Genomic DNA, 18,693 nt, shown 5'->3' on the forward strand with positions numbered 1-18,693 from the left:
CCAGAGTCAGCCAACAGCTTCCTTTTCATCAAGTTAGCATGGTCAGCAATTCAGAAACTAGCTAAACGACACGGAGTATATCAGTGCGACGCAGCCATGAACCTTTACTACCTACCAAAAAAATCACTCTATTCATAAACAATAAGAGTCATGGGTAGAACACAGCTCTGAAAGTTACAACGGAGAAAAATTAGGAAATGAAAATTTAGGCAGAGATAAAACATGCTAATTTCAATAAAAAGAAGGGAATAATGTACAGGTCCCCATAATACCAGGAATCATCTGTCACCTTGATCGTAAGTAATTTAGGAGGGGAACCCTGTCTCTGGATAGCAGATGTGCACGTGCATAAAACGGAGTTGAAAATCAAAGGGCCTCATCTTCGTTCCTTTCAGAAGTATTTTCGCAGCTCAGTATAAATAGCACTTTAATGTGAGTGGTGTAGGTTCAGGGAAGGTGGAGTAAAGAGTTCGATGGAGGGGTGTCGTGTTTATAGATGAGACGAAAGGTTTAACGGGGCCAAAAAGAAAGAAATAAATGTGAAGAGAAGAGATGAATGAATGAATTAATTAATTAAAGAGTGGGATGACAGAAGAAGGAAACAGGGACGAGTATGAACGTATGATTAGAAGGTCATATAACGAAAAAGAAAAGAAAAGAAAAGAAAAGAAAACGAGTTACACGCAAATAAAGCTTCTAGGAACTTCCCGAAAGAAAGAAGCAAAGTACTATCAGCTTCAGCCCTTCGCATAGGACGAGATGCAACTCGTTAACCAAAGAAGGGAATTGAACCTAAACCATGCCACACTGTGATGAGACCTAATTCCTTAATCTTACTTTCGAATACTGTTATTGAGCGGCGCTGGATGCACGGTTTGCCCAGCTGCCACTGCCCGGGTGTGGTCGCGGTGCGGTAGAAGTGGATTGTGAATGTTTCCTTGGTGCTAGAGGATGACTGTAGTTGCTGGATCCATCTCGGAGTTTTACGTTTTTCTTTTGTTTTAATGTGGAGGGTCCTCTAGGTCGCGAAGAAGTATTTCCTCCCTTCTTTGGCAGCGATAAAATTTTTGCTACATCCCTGCCTGGTAGATGAATGATAATTGCGTTGTTATCGTCGTCAAAAAAGCCGAAAATGTATGGCTCAATGCTCAACGACTGAACAGGCTTCTGATATTTGGGACGCAAGCGAGAGTGTGGAGGTGGGAGGGCCGGTTGCCATGCTGCTCTGGGGGCCATGACTGGCATTTTCACCACAGGCGTAGAACCTGCTTCTCGATCCTCGAAAATGGCTTCCTCATCCTCAACATCTTTAGAAGTGACTTTACCGGCGTCGCGGAGAAGCTCAACCTCGTCATACTGGGGCAATGATACCGAGGCGGATGATGTGGATGATTGAACTTCAAGCGGCTCCTTGGTAGCAGAGGTAACAGCAAGAGCATATTTCCTACCCGGTGAAGGCTTCTTACCAAACAACCCATTAAATCTGTCTTGCCACGATGTAGTGTTAGCAACATGCTGAGTCGGAAAGCGGACGGCAGGACTCGCAACCATTGAAGCGAACGTGACTGGCGGCGGAGGTGGTGTTGCTTGCCGTGGAGGCAGTTTCACGCGAGGCTTTGGCGTTGGTAAATGGACCAATGGCTTATGGGAATCGCCAGTGAAAACTGGGTGGCTGGAAATATCATCTGGTGGGGGAGGCGATGGGCTACGGGGATATACACTCGAAAAATTTGCTGGCCGTCTAATCTGTTCGCTCCCATGTGGGAAAAATCTCGACTCTCTCCCAGTAGCATTTGTCAGAGGCTTTGTGGCCGCTTCGGAGAAAGACAACCCAGGACCGGCCGGTCCAAATCCATGTAGTGACTGAAGAGACGATCCTCTGTCAGCTGTTCTAGCAATACCGACGATTTGGCGCTGACAAGCCTGGTCACTTTCGAATTGCCGCCAGGTCTCATTAAACGAGATTTGGAGGGAGGCAGGTGGAAGGTCAGTCCGTGCCTCTTCTTCATGCAAGGCTCCTAGTTCACGATAGACTTTCTCATTCTCCTCTGCTTCTGCTTTCGCAGCAGTCGCATGGAAATCATTCCAACTAGCTGTATCCTGGGATCGGCGAGGACCTTGATCAGATTGCCACCGTTGAGATTGAGTTTGGGGGGTTGGAGGCCCGATTGGTGTGGGTCGAGCAATGGGCTTGAGACATTCGTTGTTAGTAAGTCGAGAAGATCGTTCTTCTGGAACGGATATAGGGGATGACGGTCGCCCGTTGTCTGCCATAGCCCGGGATCGGTCTGTGTTGCTAAGTCTATCGTTTGCGGATGGGGGTCCAATCGGTAAAGGCAAATCCCGAGAAAATCCGGCTAATGTTCTGTCAAATGTCCCATTGCCAAGCGCTTTATCATTACTTAGCGGGCCCCATAATGGTGTAGCTGGAGTAGGATTAGAACTAAGCTTTTGACCAGACCATGAAGAGTAGGGTGTTGACGCAGCAAGAGGTCCCTTCCACTGTGGGGTTTTGTCGTCCATTATAGCCTCATGCCGAGATTCTGTAGGAGAAGTTTCTGCGGAAGGGCGCATACCATTAGCGTTTGTTGCAAGCGGTCTGACAGAGTCCAGTTTAGAATCGCGTGATGGGGATGATGGCTGGCGAGTCTGGTTGTTGTTATTTGCAAATGGCCTCTCTGGGCCTCGTTCACTCGCAGCCACCAATTTCTTAGCAGATGCTGGATGGTGTACTTTCATCATTCCATATTGCTTTGGTTCCCCGGAAGGTTCTGGAATAGGAGGTTTAGGAGGTGAGTGCATGGCTGCACCTGCTATTGCCAGCTTTGATGGTTCTTTTGTTGGCTCGGACGGTGCGGACTGCTCTTGGGCTGCTGGCTTGTTGAATGATTTGTCAAATGATTTATCAGAAACCTTTTCAGATGCCTTGTCCGATGGCTTCTCCATAGGCAGCCCCATGGATTGAAGCTTCAGCCTGATTCTTTCTTGTTTTGCTGCTTCTTCCCGTTCTTCCTCTTCTTTACGGCGTTGCCTTGCCAGTTCTCGTTTTTCTCGCATAATGCGCTGTTGCATTGCGATAGGATCTTCAAACGGGATCTGTTGCTGAGCTGCCTCCTCTGGTGGCGTAGCGCCTGCCAGTTGAGAACTAGCATGGAATCCAGGAGTAGCATAATGGGTCGCCTGGCCTACACGGTTTTGGCGAGCGGAAGATTGAGATGGTGAAATCCCACGAGGAGCATATGGCCCCCTCTGATGTGGAGGAGGAGGTGACGTTGGCCGTTCATTTCCTCCGTTAACGGAGGGTTTGCCGAAAGACACTTGTCGCCCAAACCCGCCGCTTCCCCCGCTAACATTCGAAGATGCGCGCCTTCTTCCCCAAGAGGCCCCATCACCAGCTGACCTGTGAGACTGGAACGTCGGTGATGGCTCTCCAGGGCTAGGTTGATCTCCATGCGTAGGCCGTTGTAGGAGGGAAGGAGGTCTGAAATTTTGTTCATTTCGAGCAGGTCCTCGACGAGTATCCAGAACAGGTTCATAACGACCAGATTGCGAGTTGTAAAGTTCACGAGGCACACTAGAATGGGTATCTCTCCACGATCGATTAAAGTCATCAGCCGCTATTTCCTTTGTTGGAGGTGCGGGGGCTGGAGAAGGTCCAGGACCATGGTGATGGTCGCGCTGCGGAAAGCGAGACGGTGGACCTGGAAGAGGCGGACTAATTGTGACGGGGGGAACCTTGTCGATTGGTGGGAGAGGAGCCCACGGGGACTTGTGAGCTGCTGATTGAGCTTTTGATGTGAGAATTGGTTTGTCATTTTGTCCCTTCGCTAAAACTTCCCCGGGTTTGCTTTGTTTTTCGGTATTTGCTCCAAGTTTTAAAACAGTGGAATTTGGACCGACGGAACTCGATTTAGTAAGCAGGATTTTGGAGCTTTCACGAGAAGACTTGTTTTCAGATAAAGCTGGAGATGGCTTTCTGTCCTTGGAAGTATCCTTCGGCTTTTCGCTTGGAAGTGGAATATTCTCCGTGTGGGTGGTAAGGGTGATTTTTGTCCCGTCATTCCATTCTATCGTTTCAGGTGCCCAATCATCCTCGTCATCATCGATATCCGCCCATTTAGCTTCCTTGCCGTTGTCATCTTCCTGGATCCTGGATGTCATGTGGATTCCATACTGTTGCTTCAGTTCCTCATCCGTGAGATGTTTAGTTGATGGTGGTGGAACCGCTATTTTCTCTAGTTAGAATTTTAACACCGAAAGATAGAGAGAGCTTTGGCTTCTCACGTCGATTTTTATTCCAGACCTGATTTGGGTCCGGGCCGCCGTTACCACTTTTAGTCCCAATTCCTGTCGATTTTGGAGCGGAGTCTCGCAACCCTCCGGTGGCCTTCGCCACTAATCGAGGTTTTGTAGGTTGAGAGACCGACGGAGTCGAAGAAGCGGATGAGAACGGTGCTATCCAGATTGTAAGTTACACGTCATTAAAATTTATATAACCTTACTTACTTTTGTCATTATTTGCTTTGGAGGTTTGTAAAGTTCCTGGTGATTTCGTAACAGAAAACTTGGCATAGGAGACTGGTTTGAATACGGATATTCTTTTGGCGGAGCTGGTGCGCGTGTGTTGGCCTCCATCGGGTGATGTTCGAAGATCTGTCCTGCTGGTGTCTGTGTCAGATCCTCCGCTTGCATCGCCAGGTTGAAGCGGAGACAATCTATCATCCCCTGTGGGTAACGATTCCCCAAGTCCATTGATATCAGACTTTCCGTTCTTCCCATTATCTAAATTTCGGTCGCAATGAATGTTCTGTCGTATTGTTCAGCGTGGAACCAGTTACTCGCATCAGAGCCGCGGAAGAACTTACAGTATCATGTCCATGCACTGTTGATGATTCAGGAATGTCCGTTGATGGCATACCAGAAGTTCCATGTATGCTCCCCTGCGATGTGGTGTCCCGTTGTTGAGCGTCGTCGTTGTTGTTGCTATCAATGTTGGTTGTATTTGGTTGTTGAACTTCCCCTGCATCCCCTCCAGCAGTGAAATTGTCAGGTTTGTTTGCAGGAACGTCGGAAGGCGATATCTCGCCGCCCGACCGGGTTTGGTTTACCACATCGTGGCTGCTCTGCTCTGCCATAACAATGCTCGAATCTGGTGATTTGGCATCTCGCCATCATTAGAGCCTACTCTCTCATCACGGAGCCAACTACGAAAACAACGGAGGCTTCGAGGAAACAAAGCCAGGAGTACTGCAGGATGAGAAATCTAGCGTACCTCTTGTCAAAAACTGAGTATCGCCACAAGAACCACCAAGCTTCGACTGAGATGAAGTTTGTCAAAGCAGAGATGACTTAGGCGGGAAATGCTTCGGTTCTGGCGCTCAACTTCCTTTCCGATGAGGAGTGAGGCGAAGGCGGGTCAGTAGCCGTTCGACAGTGAAACAGATAGGTTCAAGCCGGTGAAGCTAGCCGGATGATTGCAAGAGATGGACTCCTTTGGTGGAAAGTATGGATGAGGTTGGATCTGAAAGGGTAGAGAGAGACGTTGTGGCCAAGCTGGGATGCCCCCAGATCCGGTTAGCGGTGAAGAAACAGCGCCGCTTTTGCAGCGGAAGTAAGCTGCCGAGTGTCACCCAAAAGTCTGAGTCACATGAGCACCTTAATATGACTATCATTCCTTCAAGTGAGTAACCAACTGTAACTATTCCCCCGCAGACGAAACTTGGAAGTTGTGTATACCGTAGAAGAAGTACCTATATGGATGAGACAGTCTCCCAGAGAAACAGGACAGAGCTAACAGCAGCCTGGGTTACACCTTCGCTATGCAGATTAGGGTCTGTTCTTTATATATGCTTCAACGCCAGGCTTTATTACTTATTTACCACCTATCCTCTGGAACCTAGGTATGCCATCTATATGGGTGCTTAAATGCAGCTGATATTTAAAGAGTGCCCTCAGCATTCCTTTCAATTTTAGTTGTTGTGTACATTGAGTCCTTTGACTGCAGCTCTGAGCTCTTGTTCTTTCATATCTTCCGATTATCTTCGTTAAACAGCTTAATGTCTCTGATGGCATTCTGTCCCAAGAAGCATGCTGCTAGAATATTGCCTAGCTGAATCAAAACTTTTTGGCCCATTCTCATTTATCTATCCTGTGTGGTTAACATTCCACCTTCGTATACAATCCATACCTTTATAATCGCAAGAGTTGGAAGGTTAAGGCCCAAAATAATGTCCATTTGTTGAATTGCGACAACTCCTGGAAAAGAATGGCTGCGCGATAGTACGAATGTCTGATATAATAACAAAATAGGAAATATTCAGCATTGGAAGATTTATTTCTATATGTACATGTACATGTGGTTGCACTATACACCAGTCAACTTTAAGCGGACTGGATCTTCTCGTACAACATTTTAATGGGCATTGTTCTTGTGGTGACCTTTATGGGAAGAATCAACCCGTTAGATGACACAGAAAATATATGGCCAAGGCGCTGGGGTAGGGGGGCTCACGGAGATGGAAATAATAGTCCATGCTATAACCCAAGAGCATCATTCCACCAATGACATGGATAATTGCTATGATTGACATTGTTAGCGGGTGTTGAACATTTGAGAGTAATAAATACACATCAGAAAAAGCCCAATATAGTACAACTGTCGGGCCATAACAAAGGTGTACTCACGCATCGCAGAGGGGTTCTTTCCGAAATACCGGGCTTGGTATCGTCCAAGCAGGCCAGTGGGCTTGATTTCAGGTGCTGGACCGCGGGGCAGTTTCTCGTAAAAGCCCACTATGCGCTCCATACGGGCAGCATCTTGCGCGGCTCCAATTCCCTTTTCCAGTATTAGTACTAAAAGAAAGTTCGCGATATTCTCCGGTCAATCGACTATCGGCACAGAGTGCCAGCCTGGTCGCCAACAAAGGGCCATATTGTGTCTAAGCAAAGGAGATTGCAGCAGGTGGTGGCTTACGGTAGGAGAAGCGACCTATTAAGAAGTTAGAGGGGGCGTAATTCAAAGGGAGAATCAATATGGGGCTGGCGTACCTTGGGAGGGATGAGGGTCGAGAGACCACGGCGTGTGACGAAGCTCATGGTGGGGGACCTGAGGCAAAAATTAGCATTGCGAAAGTGCGTCTGATTGAATGACTGTGAAGGCTACGTACCTTGATTCGAAAAACAATTGAACCAAATTCGATCGTGGCCGTACAGTGTCGGGCTTGGTGGTTTTGATGCTGAAGTTGGCTGCATCGGACGAAAGAGGGAACAGTCAGCGGAGGACCGTTCTGCGCTAACCTGATTGGGACACACCTAACTGCCCGGCTCCGAATACAATGCGATATATCTTGTCCACCTCAATAATATGATTATCACCAGCAGACATACCTGATCCGTTGTTCCAAACCCAACGCCACAAATGTCCCTATTACGGACTGGAAGGCCACTTGGCCTTACTGCTACTTCCTTCAGAACTGGTCAATTGGCGTGCCGAACCAATGTTCGCTATCTCGGCAAGACAGCTTCTCAAGAACAATCGGAGGCGCCCAAAACAACCCCGGCTGATGCACCCACAGCTGTAGCGAGAGGAAGCTCGATGGTACGGAAAGAGACCCCAGCAGAAGCAATGGCACGCCATCAGCCAGATTACAATGCTACAGTTGATCACGGCACATCGTAAGACAACCCCCGTTTACGTCATGTCATGTACGGATTATGTTCAGTCCACTGACCAACAAAATGACTCAGGACATTCTCTCCCGTTCCTAGACGTGTTATGGATGGCAGTGAACCGAGTGGTGCCATCCCTGCGGCGGTGCTTTCAGGGGCTCCCACAGACCTTCAAGCGCGAACCGTCAGGTATAACGTCGCCCTTCCCACAACCCCCCAATTCTCTTCCAAACTAACGGTCTCTCAGAATTTTCCAACCTTCGAAACCAGCGACACAATCTGGCACGTGGCACTCTCATCATTGGCGGATGGATTGGGATATCTTGCAGAAGGGCCATCGCTGGGAGAATCCATTGATGGGTTGGCAATCGTCCGCTGATGCCATGCAGGGCACACATATCAACTTCAAGACGAAGGCGGATGCGATAGCTTTTGCTGAGAAGCAAGGCTATGAATATTTTGTTCAGGAGCCAAATCAGCGGGCATTTTATCCCAAAGCCTATGCGAATAACTTCTTGCACGAACCTAAGAAGCTCAAGCATATTAAAACGAAATAGGAGAATATTTGTTCCCCATAACTCTATGAACACTTTTTTCCTTTTCTATGTACATAAACCGAGCCTATTTAGAATTTTCCATTAACTATGGCTCTATTTGGTGCATCCGTCCTATTTAAACGGATGTATGGATATGTGACAAGGATTGGCGTATGTTTTGCTAATTGTCTCAGGACTCGATCAGAAAGAACTCTGAACACAGCTTTCTAATATGATATGATATTCCACCAAATGAACTTTCTTATTTACTGTCTCAGTCTACCAAAACAATCGAGTTCATCAACATAATACAATGTGCTTAACAAAGATGATTTACAGATAACAATTGAGGTTTTTAAAATCCTGATTAATCTTTTAACATATGCAGCTCTTAATTCAATTTTAGGTATATTTCTTTAATACAGTAAAGTAATTCGTTAACTACTCAGTAACCTTCACTGTTGAATAAACTCTCTCTTTCTTTATATTAATTATAAATTAATTTCAATTCATTATACTATCTTAATAATGTAAAGAGAATCTCAGATTACCTATAGAGATGAAATAAAAGGTTCTTACACACATTAAAGATTCCATTTAGAAATACAAATAATCTAGTGTATTAATTTCTACGAAAAGTTGTTGATATTGTGACACACACAATCGTGTTTATGTCTTGACAAAGTTCTGCCCTTCAATTGCCCATCTGCCTCTGCTGTCTCCGAAGGAACTTTTCACCGACTTCATCCGATCAATTTGCTGCAGACTCATTAGGTGGATCAGAGTCCGCATCACATCTTCTTGCATTCTTAGAGAGGCACAAAGGTGCTCTCTGACGGAGGGGCCCCTTTCAAAACTGTAGAGTGATATTTACAGCGGTAAATAGTTGAATGTTGTTTAAAATGGGAGCCCACTTTTTAAAACCCTGACCAACTCTGTCACTCAATCTAAAATAAGCACATTCACCGTACATAGTTAACTACTCCACAAATTACTAATAAGTATCTGTTCACCCCCCGCCCTCAACACCACGTTAAGAATTAGGGTTACTTAAGGATTAAGGGTTTGAGAAATATGATAAAATCGCTACCGCCAAGAGCACATAGAGATGTGCGTTGAGATACGACTAGTGGAGGTGGCTTATAACTATGGCTTAAACCACATTCAACTTTACGCCCATATTTATATCCATGGATGCGCCATTGAAGGATTACTAATAGCATTCCGACCTTCCATTCCCTCTTGGTGCTTCACCCCGTCAAGGAAAAAAAAAAAATTTTAAGGAAACATATATACAGATATAGCTATAGGTATTTACCACACATCATTGATTTCATACATCCACTTTAATAATAATCGAGAGTACCATAGGTCTCTGGAAACCCTGCTGACAGTGGAAGCTTGACTCTAAAAGTGGCGCCCTCCGCAATCGACATGAACCAACCCTCAAACGAAGGCGCTGACAGCAGCCCTATACCCGCTCTTGGGAAAACCCTCACTTCAGAAAAGGAGCCCTTGGCTCGCCGATTCCGTGCCTTATTTTCCCTCAAACATGTAGCCTGTCAACAGCCCCCCACAGAAGAGACCCTGCCAGCCATACAGGCAATCGCGGCGGCATTCACGTCGCCATCCGCTTTATTAAAACATGAACTTGCCTACTGTCTTGGGCAAACTAAAAATTTAGCCTGCGTTCCTTATCTACGGGAGGTTTTGGACGACCGAAACGAAGATGCAATGTGTCGACACGAAGCAGCAGAAGCCTTGGGAGCCCTGGGTGACACAAGCAGTTTAAGTACCCTTAGGAGTTTGAGAGATGATGAAGACGAGGTTGATGTTGTAAGGGAGACTTGTGATCTTGCGGTGGATAGAATTTTATGGGAAACGTCTGATCAACGAAAGACTGAGAAATTAAAACAAAGGTAACGCAAATATATAGACATAAACCCCCACTTGTCAATATATCCAATAGGTGATAAAATGTTGATAATCTCTAAAAGTGATTTCGCATCGATTGACCCTGCCCCTCCGCTTCCCATGCCTACCGACGAGCCTTCCATTCCTGATTTAAAACAAACCCTGCTCGACTCGAAACTCCCACTTTTCCAAAGGTACCGGGCGATGTTCGCCCTTAGAGATCTTGCTTCACCGCCTAATCTCCCGACTGCTGTCCCAGCAATAGAAGCCCTGGCAGAAGGTTTCAAGGACTCTTCTGCGCTCTTCCGTCATGAGATAGCATTCGTTTTTGGCCAGTTGTCTCATCCTGCCAGTATTCCTAGTCTCACAGCCACGCTCAACAATAGGGAGGAAGCTAGCATGGTACGTCATGAAGCTGCTGAGGCTCTTGGAAGTCTTGGAGAGGAGGAAGGCGTGGAGGAGACGCTGCGGTTGTTTTTGAATGATCCCGAGCAAGTGGTGAGGGACAGTGTCATTGTTGCGCTTGATATGGCAGAATACGAGAAGAATAGAGAGAAGGAGTATGCGCTACTTCCTCAGCCTGTAACGGCTTCGGCGTAAAGTGTGGGGTTTCTCGAATTATTGAGGTTATGGAAATTTACTTCCGCGCTTGACTTGGGTGCCTTCGAGCGGTTGAATGAACAAATTATGGGCGTTCATGGTTCAGTTGTTTGTGTTGAATCTATAATGATAAATAGAGAGTTAGAAAGTCCACAATGTATCACTAAATATCTGTTACAGTCCATCCATAAAAAAGAAAACATACTTGTGTCCACATCCTTCACACGTGTAAAATACTGTCGTTCCTTCGTCTGCACTACGGATTTGCAATGTATAGTACCTCATTTCGGGTCGACCACATTCTGGACAACTTTCTGAGGCAATTGCTTCGCCCTTTTTGTCATCTGCCGTCAGAGTCTGTACTGAGGACCTCTTTGTTCGGAGGGCAGACGGGAAAGCGTTCGGTTTCGATTCAGATGTGATGGTTTTCGAAGCAGTATCTGAAGAAATATGTCAACAGAGAAAATGTCCAACAAAAAGGATTGGACTGGTATGCGTATATCCTAATTAGTACCTTTATTTTTGGCTCCACAGAGCTCACAGATCAGAATCGCATTCTCATCACCGAAGGACTCGCGAAGGAGGTTTCCACAGTCCATGCAAAATATCAGAGACCCTATGGAAGCCATTGACGGTGGGGGAGGAGGACAAAAGATTCACTGTGAATCTTTTATCGGGGGGATGCGTGGTGTGGTTATACCTGGTTGAGCCTCGAAAATTGTCAAGGTAAACTATTTCTGAAGTACTGTTGGAGCCTAGGCTTCCTATTATGGACTAGCGCACCGCACAGTAGTATATAGCATCCCTGAGATAGGCTACCAATACAACCACTTCAGACGTCCAACAGAAGTGCCTCATGTTGAAGCCATTCCAATTTGACAGCTTCGAGTGAAAAGTCTAATCATGTGACTTTGCCCTGATTATCTAGCAGGGCGCTAGTCCGTAATAGGAATCTCGGTACCCATAAATTTTAAAGTTAAAGTTTGACATGAGCTAAAGGTACACTAAGTCCAAATTGGAATGATGCAAAAATTCTTGGCCATGACGCCGAGAATAATAGGATCGGTTTTGGGATGGATCACTATGTCACGTGAGAGCACGCAAGGCGTGTCTCCGAGGCAGTGGGCCGGAGTATTCCCCTAGGGTCTATCGATCTCTCGACAATGACACCGAACGCTATGAACTTTGCATACGTAGTGTTAAGGCCCTAGAATGACAGGCTACCCCTCATCACCTTCCATCCCCGGTTGATCATATTTTTGGCACCTTGGGGCTTTGTTCAATTGTGCGAGTAGTTTCCTGTTTTTACTCTTCAGCTCTTCTAACACCTAATCCCAGGCTTCATAGTTGATTTGGAGCTTTCTAAGACGTAGCAGTTCATACAATCTGCTTGGTAATTACGTACTAGTAGTTATGTTAACTTACTTTTCCCACTGATGATCTTTCCCATTAAATCGCACACAAGATTGTAAATAAAATAATGAAATGCGCCGGGTGAGAAAAAGCAGAGACAAAAATGAACAAGAGTGCTAATTCATACTAGAATACTTTAAATTAACAACTCGAGAAACATATCAAGTTCAGCAGAATTATAGACGTAAGAGTGATAACTAGTTAACCAGGCGATAAGTAATAGCCGCGCCACGCTAGTGGGATGCGCGGCAACAAGCGGCGCTATGCATTGGGCGTTAAATTAAGCGGGCGGGTGCCTTGCATGGGTTACCGACTGAGCCCCGACATTTCAAGCACCGAGAACGACTGATTACATTATCGGCCCCCCCTGACAACGATGCACACAGGGGGATTGTGCAGATTATCTACCCGTACCTCCCGTGTCCACCAGACATACCCCATGGTAGGATTTCCGTCATGCAACAAGCTCGTCACCCGGAAATCCAGGTGGTCATTCCAGACCATGGCAGCTCTAGCTTCAACGGTGCTGGCGAACGGCTCGCCAAAGCACTGTCGGTTGATGAGGCACTTCAGTTCTCTCCTATGACCAGTGCCCCTGTCTTTGGCCTAGGTGAGCTTTCTTCACATTTAACTCTTCGCTTAATCTAACATTTGCCTTATTTGATCAGACTCTATTTTCCGCCCTGACGTCGGTCAACCTTCTCTCGCAAACTTATCTAGCACCCATGATCGCAAAGCCGCAGGCGCAATTATCGACGCCCTCGATGACGAAACTCAAACAGCCGCTGGCGAGTCCACCCGTCTCAAAACTACTCGCCAGTATCTACAGGAGATATTGAGTGGAGGTTTGACTGAATAGTCAGTTTATGTTTACTCCGTTTCATGTTTTCGCACTCTGCTAACATTACTTGCAGTGAGTTCAAGCTGCCACCAAGGCCCCGACAAACCCATAATTCCCTGAAATCTCAACTTCCAGACTCAGAGTCCTTGAGTCGCGGTCACCTTGGTCCATTCGCAAAGATGATGCTAGACAACACGGACGTTCCTTATCGATGTATGCCAATCCTATAATGTGTTATTCAACCGGTGTGCTGATTTACTATTAACAGACCCATTGCTTATTACTCCAAGCCCGAAGAATGAGCTTCCAGTATCAAAGCCTTTGTCGTCGCCCAACTTAATTGAAAACTCTTCCCCAAAAAATCCTCCCGAATCTAGACGCCAGAGTGAAGTCAAGCCTCCCCTTGGATCGCAAGATAGTATGCCGAAGCCTGTTATTATAGTTCCATCGTTACCTTTGTCATCACAACCTGACGAATATGTTCATATCAACGAGCAAGTTCCATCAAAACGGAGGAAGTTGAATTCTGATGATTCTGATAAATTAACCGCTTTACGCATGAAAGATCAAAAGGAGGAGGCAGACACTGCCTTGGTAAAATTGCAAGGGCTTTTACAGGATGTCTTTGAAGCAGAGGATCAGCTTGAGCCAGATACAGCCACCACTGAAGCACCACTATCTAGCAAAATGTTCAGACTCCCGAAAGCTACAGACGATCTTGGCCCGGTTTTGTCTTCTGAAACGCATACCCTGCTTCAAGCTGCGATACAGAAGGTAACAGACTATGGGAGACTGCGAGATATTCCCACAGAATATCTAAACCGCATTCAAAGACTCTGCGAGCCTCCTGTCATCTCAGCCCAGACCACGGATCTTAAACTAGAACATGTTCCCTCAGATGAAGATGCAGAAATCTGGCTTAGGAGGCTTGAAGATGTGCGCAACGCCCTTTTGGCAATATGCACTTTGCTTCAAACGATGTCGGGGGAGGTAACGATAAACGATTTATGCCCAGAAGATGTTATACAAGCCATTCCAAGTGTTCTAAATCATGTTTTTGATGACTGTCTTATCCCGGCTATTGAATGCCGGCCAACTGGCAGGGATGCAGAACTATTTACTTTCTTCTCCTCTCACAAACAAATTATTGCTGGCCTGGTTCACCAGACGAAGAGAGTACTAAACCTTCTTGCTCGTTTCCTTTCCAACGTTGATGTCGCGGAAGGGACTATCACGGCAACAGAATTCCTCGCTACGAAACTAATTTTTGTAGAAAATGCTCATAGTGATAGAGATTCAACACTGGGTTTCCAAAAGTTTGAGGCTGTTAGGAGAGGTTCTATGGACGTCTTGGCAAAAATCTTTGCGAAATATCCAGAGCAACGCTCCTTCATCCTCGATGAAATCTTGGTATCGCTAGAGAAGCTCCCATCCACAAGGCAGAGCGCGAGGCAATTCAAACTCCTAGACGGGAAACATATTCAATTACTTTCTGCTTTAGTGATGCAACTTGTGCAAACTACGGCTCTACAAAAGTCAATGAAAGGTTCGAGGAAACCGAAGCGTCGTTTACCTCTTCCAAAGCTTGGACAGGACAATGGATCTGAAAGCGACGAAGAAGCTGACGATGAGCCTGAAGATGAGGGACCAAAAAGAGGCACAGCACTAGAGTTGCTGTCAAACAAGGTCGACCCTCTTTTCGATAATGCAATCCGTAGTGCACAGTATATTACGAGATTCATTGTTCAACGCGCGATGACATCCACTAAAACCGGTGATCAGCCCTACCGAAATCTTTTGGACCTTTTCACAGGAGACTTGATCAGTGTTCTCGGTTCGACTGATTGGCCCGCTGCCGAACTTTTGTTGAGAGTTCTTGCATCGCAAATGATTGGACTTGCAGACCATGATAAAAGTCCAGCAAACGCAAAAAATATGGCCCTCGAGTTGCTGGGGTGGATGGGATGTGCGATCTCTGATCTCACGTCTTCTGTACAACATTTACTTCCCAGCATAGATGAAGGTGATTCGGACTTAATTGATCACCTACGACAACTGTTTGATGAGCATCTTAATAGATCCTTACATGTAGAGGATATTCTTGTCATCGATGGGCCGCACCGTATTGTTCTCGAGTACCTCCAGGAAAGGGATGTTGGGAATTGGCAGCTTGCTAGCGCTCGCGGCTACTTTCTTGCGCAATGGGCGAAAACCGTGTGCAGTTTTTATTACGATCCGGAAGATAAAGGTAATATTTCCGAAGATGAATCGGTGGAGGAGTTTGCAAGGACCCTGCGTAATATGCTATCTGATCCCAGATGGCTAGAATCTCACAGGTAAGTCGTGTTTGAGTAAAATGAGGGGTGTCAGCTAATGCAAGAGGTAGAGAGTTCGATCGTATCGCCGCAAATCATGCCCGTTTTGCCTATCTTTTAACGGTTCTTAATATGGGATTTTGCAAAGCATTTGATAAAATCCTGAAGGTTCTTTTAAACTCCATCACCAGTGACCAAGCTAAGGTGCGAAGTCGGAGTTTGAAGAGTGTAATTCAGATGCTGGAGAAAGATCCAAATCTTCTTGATCGTGATAACACTGTGATGCCGCTAATTCTGGGATGTGCATCTGATTCTTCTCCAATGGTTCGAGACTCTGCGCTCTCCCTCATTGCGAAATGCATCACACTCAAACCGGCACTTGAGGAGGATGGCTGCCGTACCATTTTGGCCTGTTCGGCAGATCCCACGGTTGGCGTTCGGAAGCGTTGTATAGGCTCTCTGAAGGATATCTATCTTCAGACGTCTCGTAAAGACCTGAAAATCGCCATTGCTGATAACTTACTTCAACAAATCACCGATTTCGAAAGTAGCGTTGCTGCCCAGGCACGTCAGGTTTTGGAAGAAATATGGTTCTCTCCGTTCCACCAGTCGATCAGCTCGATACACGATTCACCTCAAACAAAAGTGTCACTAGGAGAACTAGTTGATCTCATCGTTGGTTCCGTGGAGAAAAGTGATCTTGGAGTTATCACGCTTGAAAAATTTGTCAAATCTGTACTCTCCGAAGACACAAAGGCAGCCTCCGCCAATTTTGAAGTGTGCAAATCAGTCGTAGCCACAATGTTTGAGCGAATCATAGACCACGCAGATTCTTCCAATAAACCAAGTCTCCAGGCACTTCTTCAATCCATTACTGTGTTTGCCAAAGCTAATGCGAAGCTATTCACTCCTGACCAATTAGAAACACTGCATCCCTATATTGGTCATCTTTCTACTGCCGATGACCTCCTCCTTTTTCGATCTGTTGTTGTCATATATCGGTGTGTTCTACCTTGCCTTTCTACTGCGCACAATACTCTTCTCAAAGAGGTGCAGAATGATCTCTTCAAGAGTGTCTCGAAATTGGCTAGGACTGAGCTTAATGAGGTTATGGCGTGTCTTTGGACAGTTGACAGAGTTCTACAAAATACAGAACGTCTTGTTAAGCTTACTATATCAGTACTTAAGGGTATTGCCCAAGCCAAAGCTCTGAATTTCGATGAGTCTTCGACAGCCGACGCCCTTGGAAGGGTGAGAAGTTATATTCGAATTGCAGGTTGTGTTGGGAAGCATTGTGACCTGGAGAAGTATTATAATTTTTTCAGGCAGTCTTTCCCCACCGCGCGGGCTACCTCTGTCTCTGGTTTAATGGTTGACTTTATAGCCCCTTTTGCTCTTCCGCAGTATCCACTTGAGCTGCGAGTAATGGCTTTGGAAAGTTTGGGCTCAATTTGCCAAACATGGCCTGCTCAGTTTAGTGAGGAACAAGCCAGAGTTGCACTATCTTCTGTGTTTGATGAAGATAACCCGGATTTGCAAAACATTGTGCTGAAATCATTTCTAGAGTTCTTCTCTGTTCATGAAGGGAAGTCCGAAAAGCTGATACAGACCAATGATTCAGCCGTAGATGCTGAAAATTCTACAAGATTAGCGGGCTCCCTGAAAGCAAGCGAAAACGACGGTGCAGCGGCGTTGATTGCGCAACACTTTCTCCAAAACATGCTCCACGCCGCACTTTCGAAGCAAGATGCATATGCATTAACAGCTATCGAATTGATCGCAAGTATCAATCGCCAAGGCCTTATCCACCCCAAGGAGTGTGCCGGAGTGTTGGTTTCACTTGAAACGTCGACAAATCCAACAATCAGCAAAATAGCCTTTGAAACGCACAAAATGCTGCACGAACAACATGAGTCCATGTTTGATCGAGAGTATATGAGAGCTGTTCAGGATGCATTTTATTACCAGCGGGATGTCGTTGGGGATCCAAGTGGGGCTTACAGTCGCCCATACACTGCGAAGCTCGCACCCCTTTTCGACATTATTAAAGTCAGCAATAGCAAATACCAAAGAAAATTCCTGACCAATCTTTGCTCGAAGGTTGATTTTGAGCTTCGGAAACTGGACGTGTCGAATAACCCCCCGGAGCACTTACTCCTCGCGAGATTTGTTTCTCAAAACATAGCCTTCTTTGAGTATGGCCAAATTGCGGAAATTATCCCGACGATTGCCTGCATTGAACGTATAGTTGCCGCAACTGGAACTATTGTAGCGCATGCGATCGAGACAGATTTGTTCCAACAAACCATTCAGCCAACAAATGGCAATGAAAGCACTGCGGAAACTCATGTTGACAATAGTCCGGCTGCTGCCGTCGACGCTCCCGACTCACCCACTGCTCCATCCCAAGTTCCAGTTCACGAATCTATCGATATGCTGTTGTTGAGACAACTGACTACTGCAGCTGGGTCACTCTTGATGCTCTGGGAAGCGCGATCTTACCTCCGCCGCCTTTACGGCATCAATTTCCATGCACGACAAAAAGAAGGGAAGGGTCATGCCAAAGAGCTTAATCGGGCACCGGCAAAGGTCCAAGGTGTCAATGGCGACCGGGTTTGGGAGACCGTGTCAAATCTCATGCATTGCCTTGATAGTACTGAAGCAATGATGAGTACATGCCGGGACTTTGCGATGTTGCTTTCGATTGATGATGAGCTTAAAGTTGCGGGAGAGGATGATAGGGACAGCCATGACACCACGGGCGAAGGTGACGATATGAGCGCCCTCCTTGCGGCCACCAGCAGTTCAAAGCCTGGAAAGCGCAAATCGTCCGTTTCGGGAGGTGGCACTCCCAAGAAGAAGCCTAGGGGGAGGTCCGCTGGCAAAAAGAGAGTAAGCACTGACCTGGAAGACGGGCTGGGCAGTGATTGAATTATTCATATAAGGCGTTTTAGAGGTTGGGAGATTTGAAATGCGGACCATGAGTCTATTTATATTTTTTATATTTTTTAATTTGTTATTCTTATCTGCTCGAAAGAGATTTGGTCAAGGCTGTAGGGACATGCCTTTGATGCTTTGTCGCTTTCTTACCATTGGGGAGGGGTTTGGGGGCGGATCTAATTCTCAGGGGGCTTGTATTATTTTAAGATTATATTTTAGCGATCGCGCTTGTGGACTCCCTTATTTTGTTATCATGCATGGGTACATATTCTAACATATCATAGAGAAGATAACAATAGCTGGAGGATCTCTACCCAACGGGATCCTTCGTCAACTTCCCAATATTTTACTTGATCTGCTGCCTCCTTTCTGTGGGAATTCCGTGTACCTGCGAACTCCGTACCTTTTAACACCTAATTATAGGAGCGTCACGTGCGTCTCTCGGTTTCAACGGGCTGCTGCGGGA

The 18,693-nt window shown here is 46.2% G+C and overlaps 6 protein-coding genes across 6 annotated transcripts; 3 read left to right on the forward strand and 3 right to left on the reverse strand.

Annotated features, from left to right (window-relative positions):
* Positions 1-849: 849 nt before the first annotated feature.
* On the reverse strand, positions 850-5,135 carry PAAG_02264 (hypothetical protein; the record flags this gene model as incomplete). The annotated part of the gene is made up of 4 exons (XM_015844585.1): positions 850-4,226; positions 4,285-4,455; positions 4,507-4,807; positions 4,866-5,135. 4 exons carry the CDS (start codon positions 5,133-5,135, stop codon positions 850-852), a joined length of 4,119 nt encoding a protein of 1,372 aa, XP_015701633.1.
* Positions 5,136-6,412: 1,277 nt separating this feature from the next.
* On the reverse strand, positions 6,413-7,095 carry PAAG_02265 (mitochondrial F1F0 ATP synthase subunit; the record flags this gene model as incomplete). The annotated part of the gene is made up of 5 exons (XM_002795513.2): positions 6,413-6,438; positions 6,512-6,577; positions 6,685-6,835; positions 6,974-6,988; positions 7,048-7,095. The coding sequence occupies 5 exons, from the start codon at positions 7,093-7,095 to the stop codon at positions 6,413-6,415; spliced, it is 306 nt and encodes a 101-aa protein (XP_002795559.1).
* Positions 7,096-7,417: 322 nt separating this feature from the next.
* PAAG_02266 (NADH-ubiquinone oxidoreductase 21 kDa subunit) lies at positions 7,418-8,225 on the forward strand (the record flags this gene model as incomplete). Its single annotated transcript, XM_002795514.2, has 3 exons — positions 7,418-7,674; positions 7,747-7,857; positions 7,916-8,225. 3 exons carry the CDS (start codon positions 7,418-7,420, stop codon positions 8,223-8,225), a joined length of 678 nt encoding a protein of 225 aa, XP_002795560.1.
* Positions 8,226-9,638: 1,413 nt separating this feature from the next.
* On the forward strand, positions 9,639-10,718 carry PAAG_02267 (deoxyhypusine hydroxylase; the record flags this gene model as incomplete). The annotated part of the gene is made up of 2 exons (XM_002795515.1): positions 9,639-10,123; positions 10,202-10,718. 2 exons carry the CDS (start codon positions 9,639-9,641, stop codon positions 10,716-10,718), a joined length of 1,002 nt encoding a protein of 333 aa, XP_002795561.1.
* Positions 10,719-10,820: 102 nt separating this feature from the next.
* On the reverse strand, positions 10,821-11,347 carry PAAG_02268 (DNA-directed RNA polymerase I subunit RPA12; the record flags this gene model as incomplete). The annotated part of the gene is made up of 3 exons (XM_015844586.1): positions 10,821-10,839; positions 10,924-11,158; positions 11,233-11,347. 3 exons carry the CDS (start codon positions 11,345-11,347, stop codon positions 10,821-10,823), a joined length of 369 nt encoding a protein of 122 aa, XP_015701634.1.
* Positions 11,348-12,587: 1,240 nt separating this feature from the next.
* Positions 12,588-18,218, forward strand: PAAG_11457 (hypothetical protein; the record flags this gene model as incomplete). Its single annotated transcript, XM_015847104.1, has 5 exons — positions 12,588-12,741; positions 12,800-12,989; positions 13,046-13,185; positions 13,241-15,308; positions 15,359-18,218. The coding sequence occupies 5 exons, from the start codon at positions 12,588-12,590 to the stop codon at positions 18,216-18,218; spliced, it is 5,412 nt and encodes a 1,803-aa protein (XP_015703236.1).
* Positions 18,219-18,693: the final 475 nt, after the last annotated feature.

Source organism: Paracoccidioides lutzii (genome assembly GCF_000150705.2).
Source record: "Paracoccidioides lutzii Pb01 unplaced genomic scaffold supercont2.5, whole genome shotgun sequence".
Taxonomy (NCBI): Eukaryota; Fungi; Ascomycota; class Eurotiomycetes; order Onygenales; family Ajellomycetaceae; genus Paracoccidioides; species Paracoccidioides lutzii.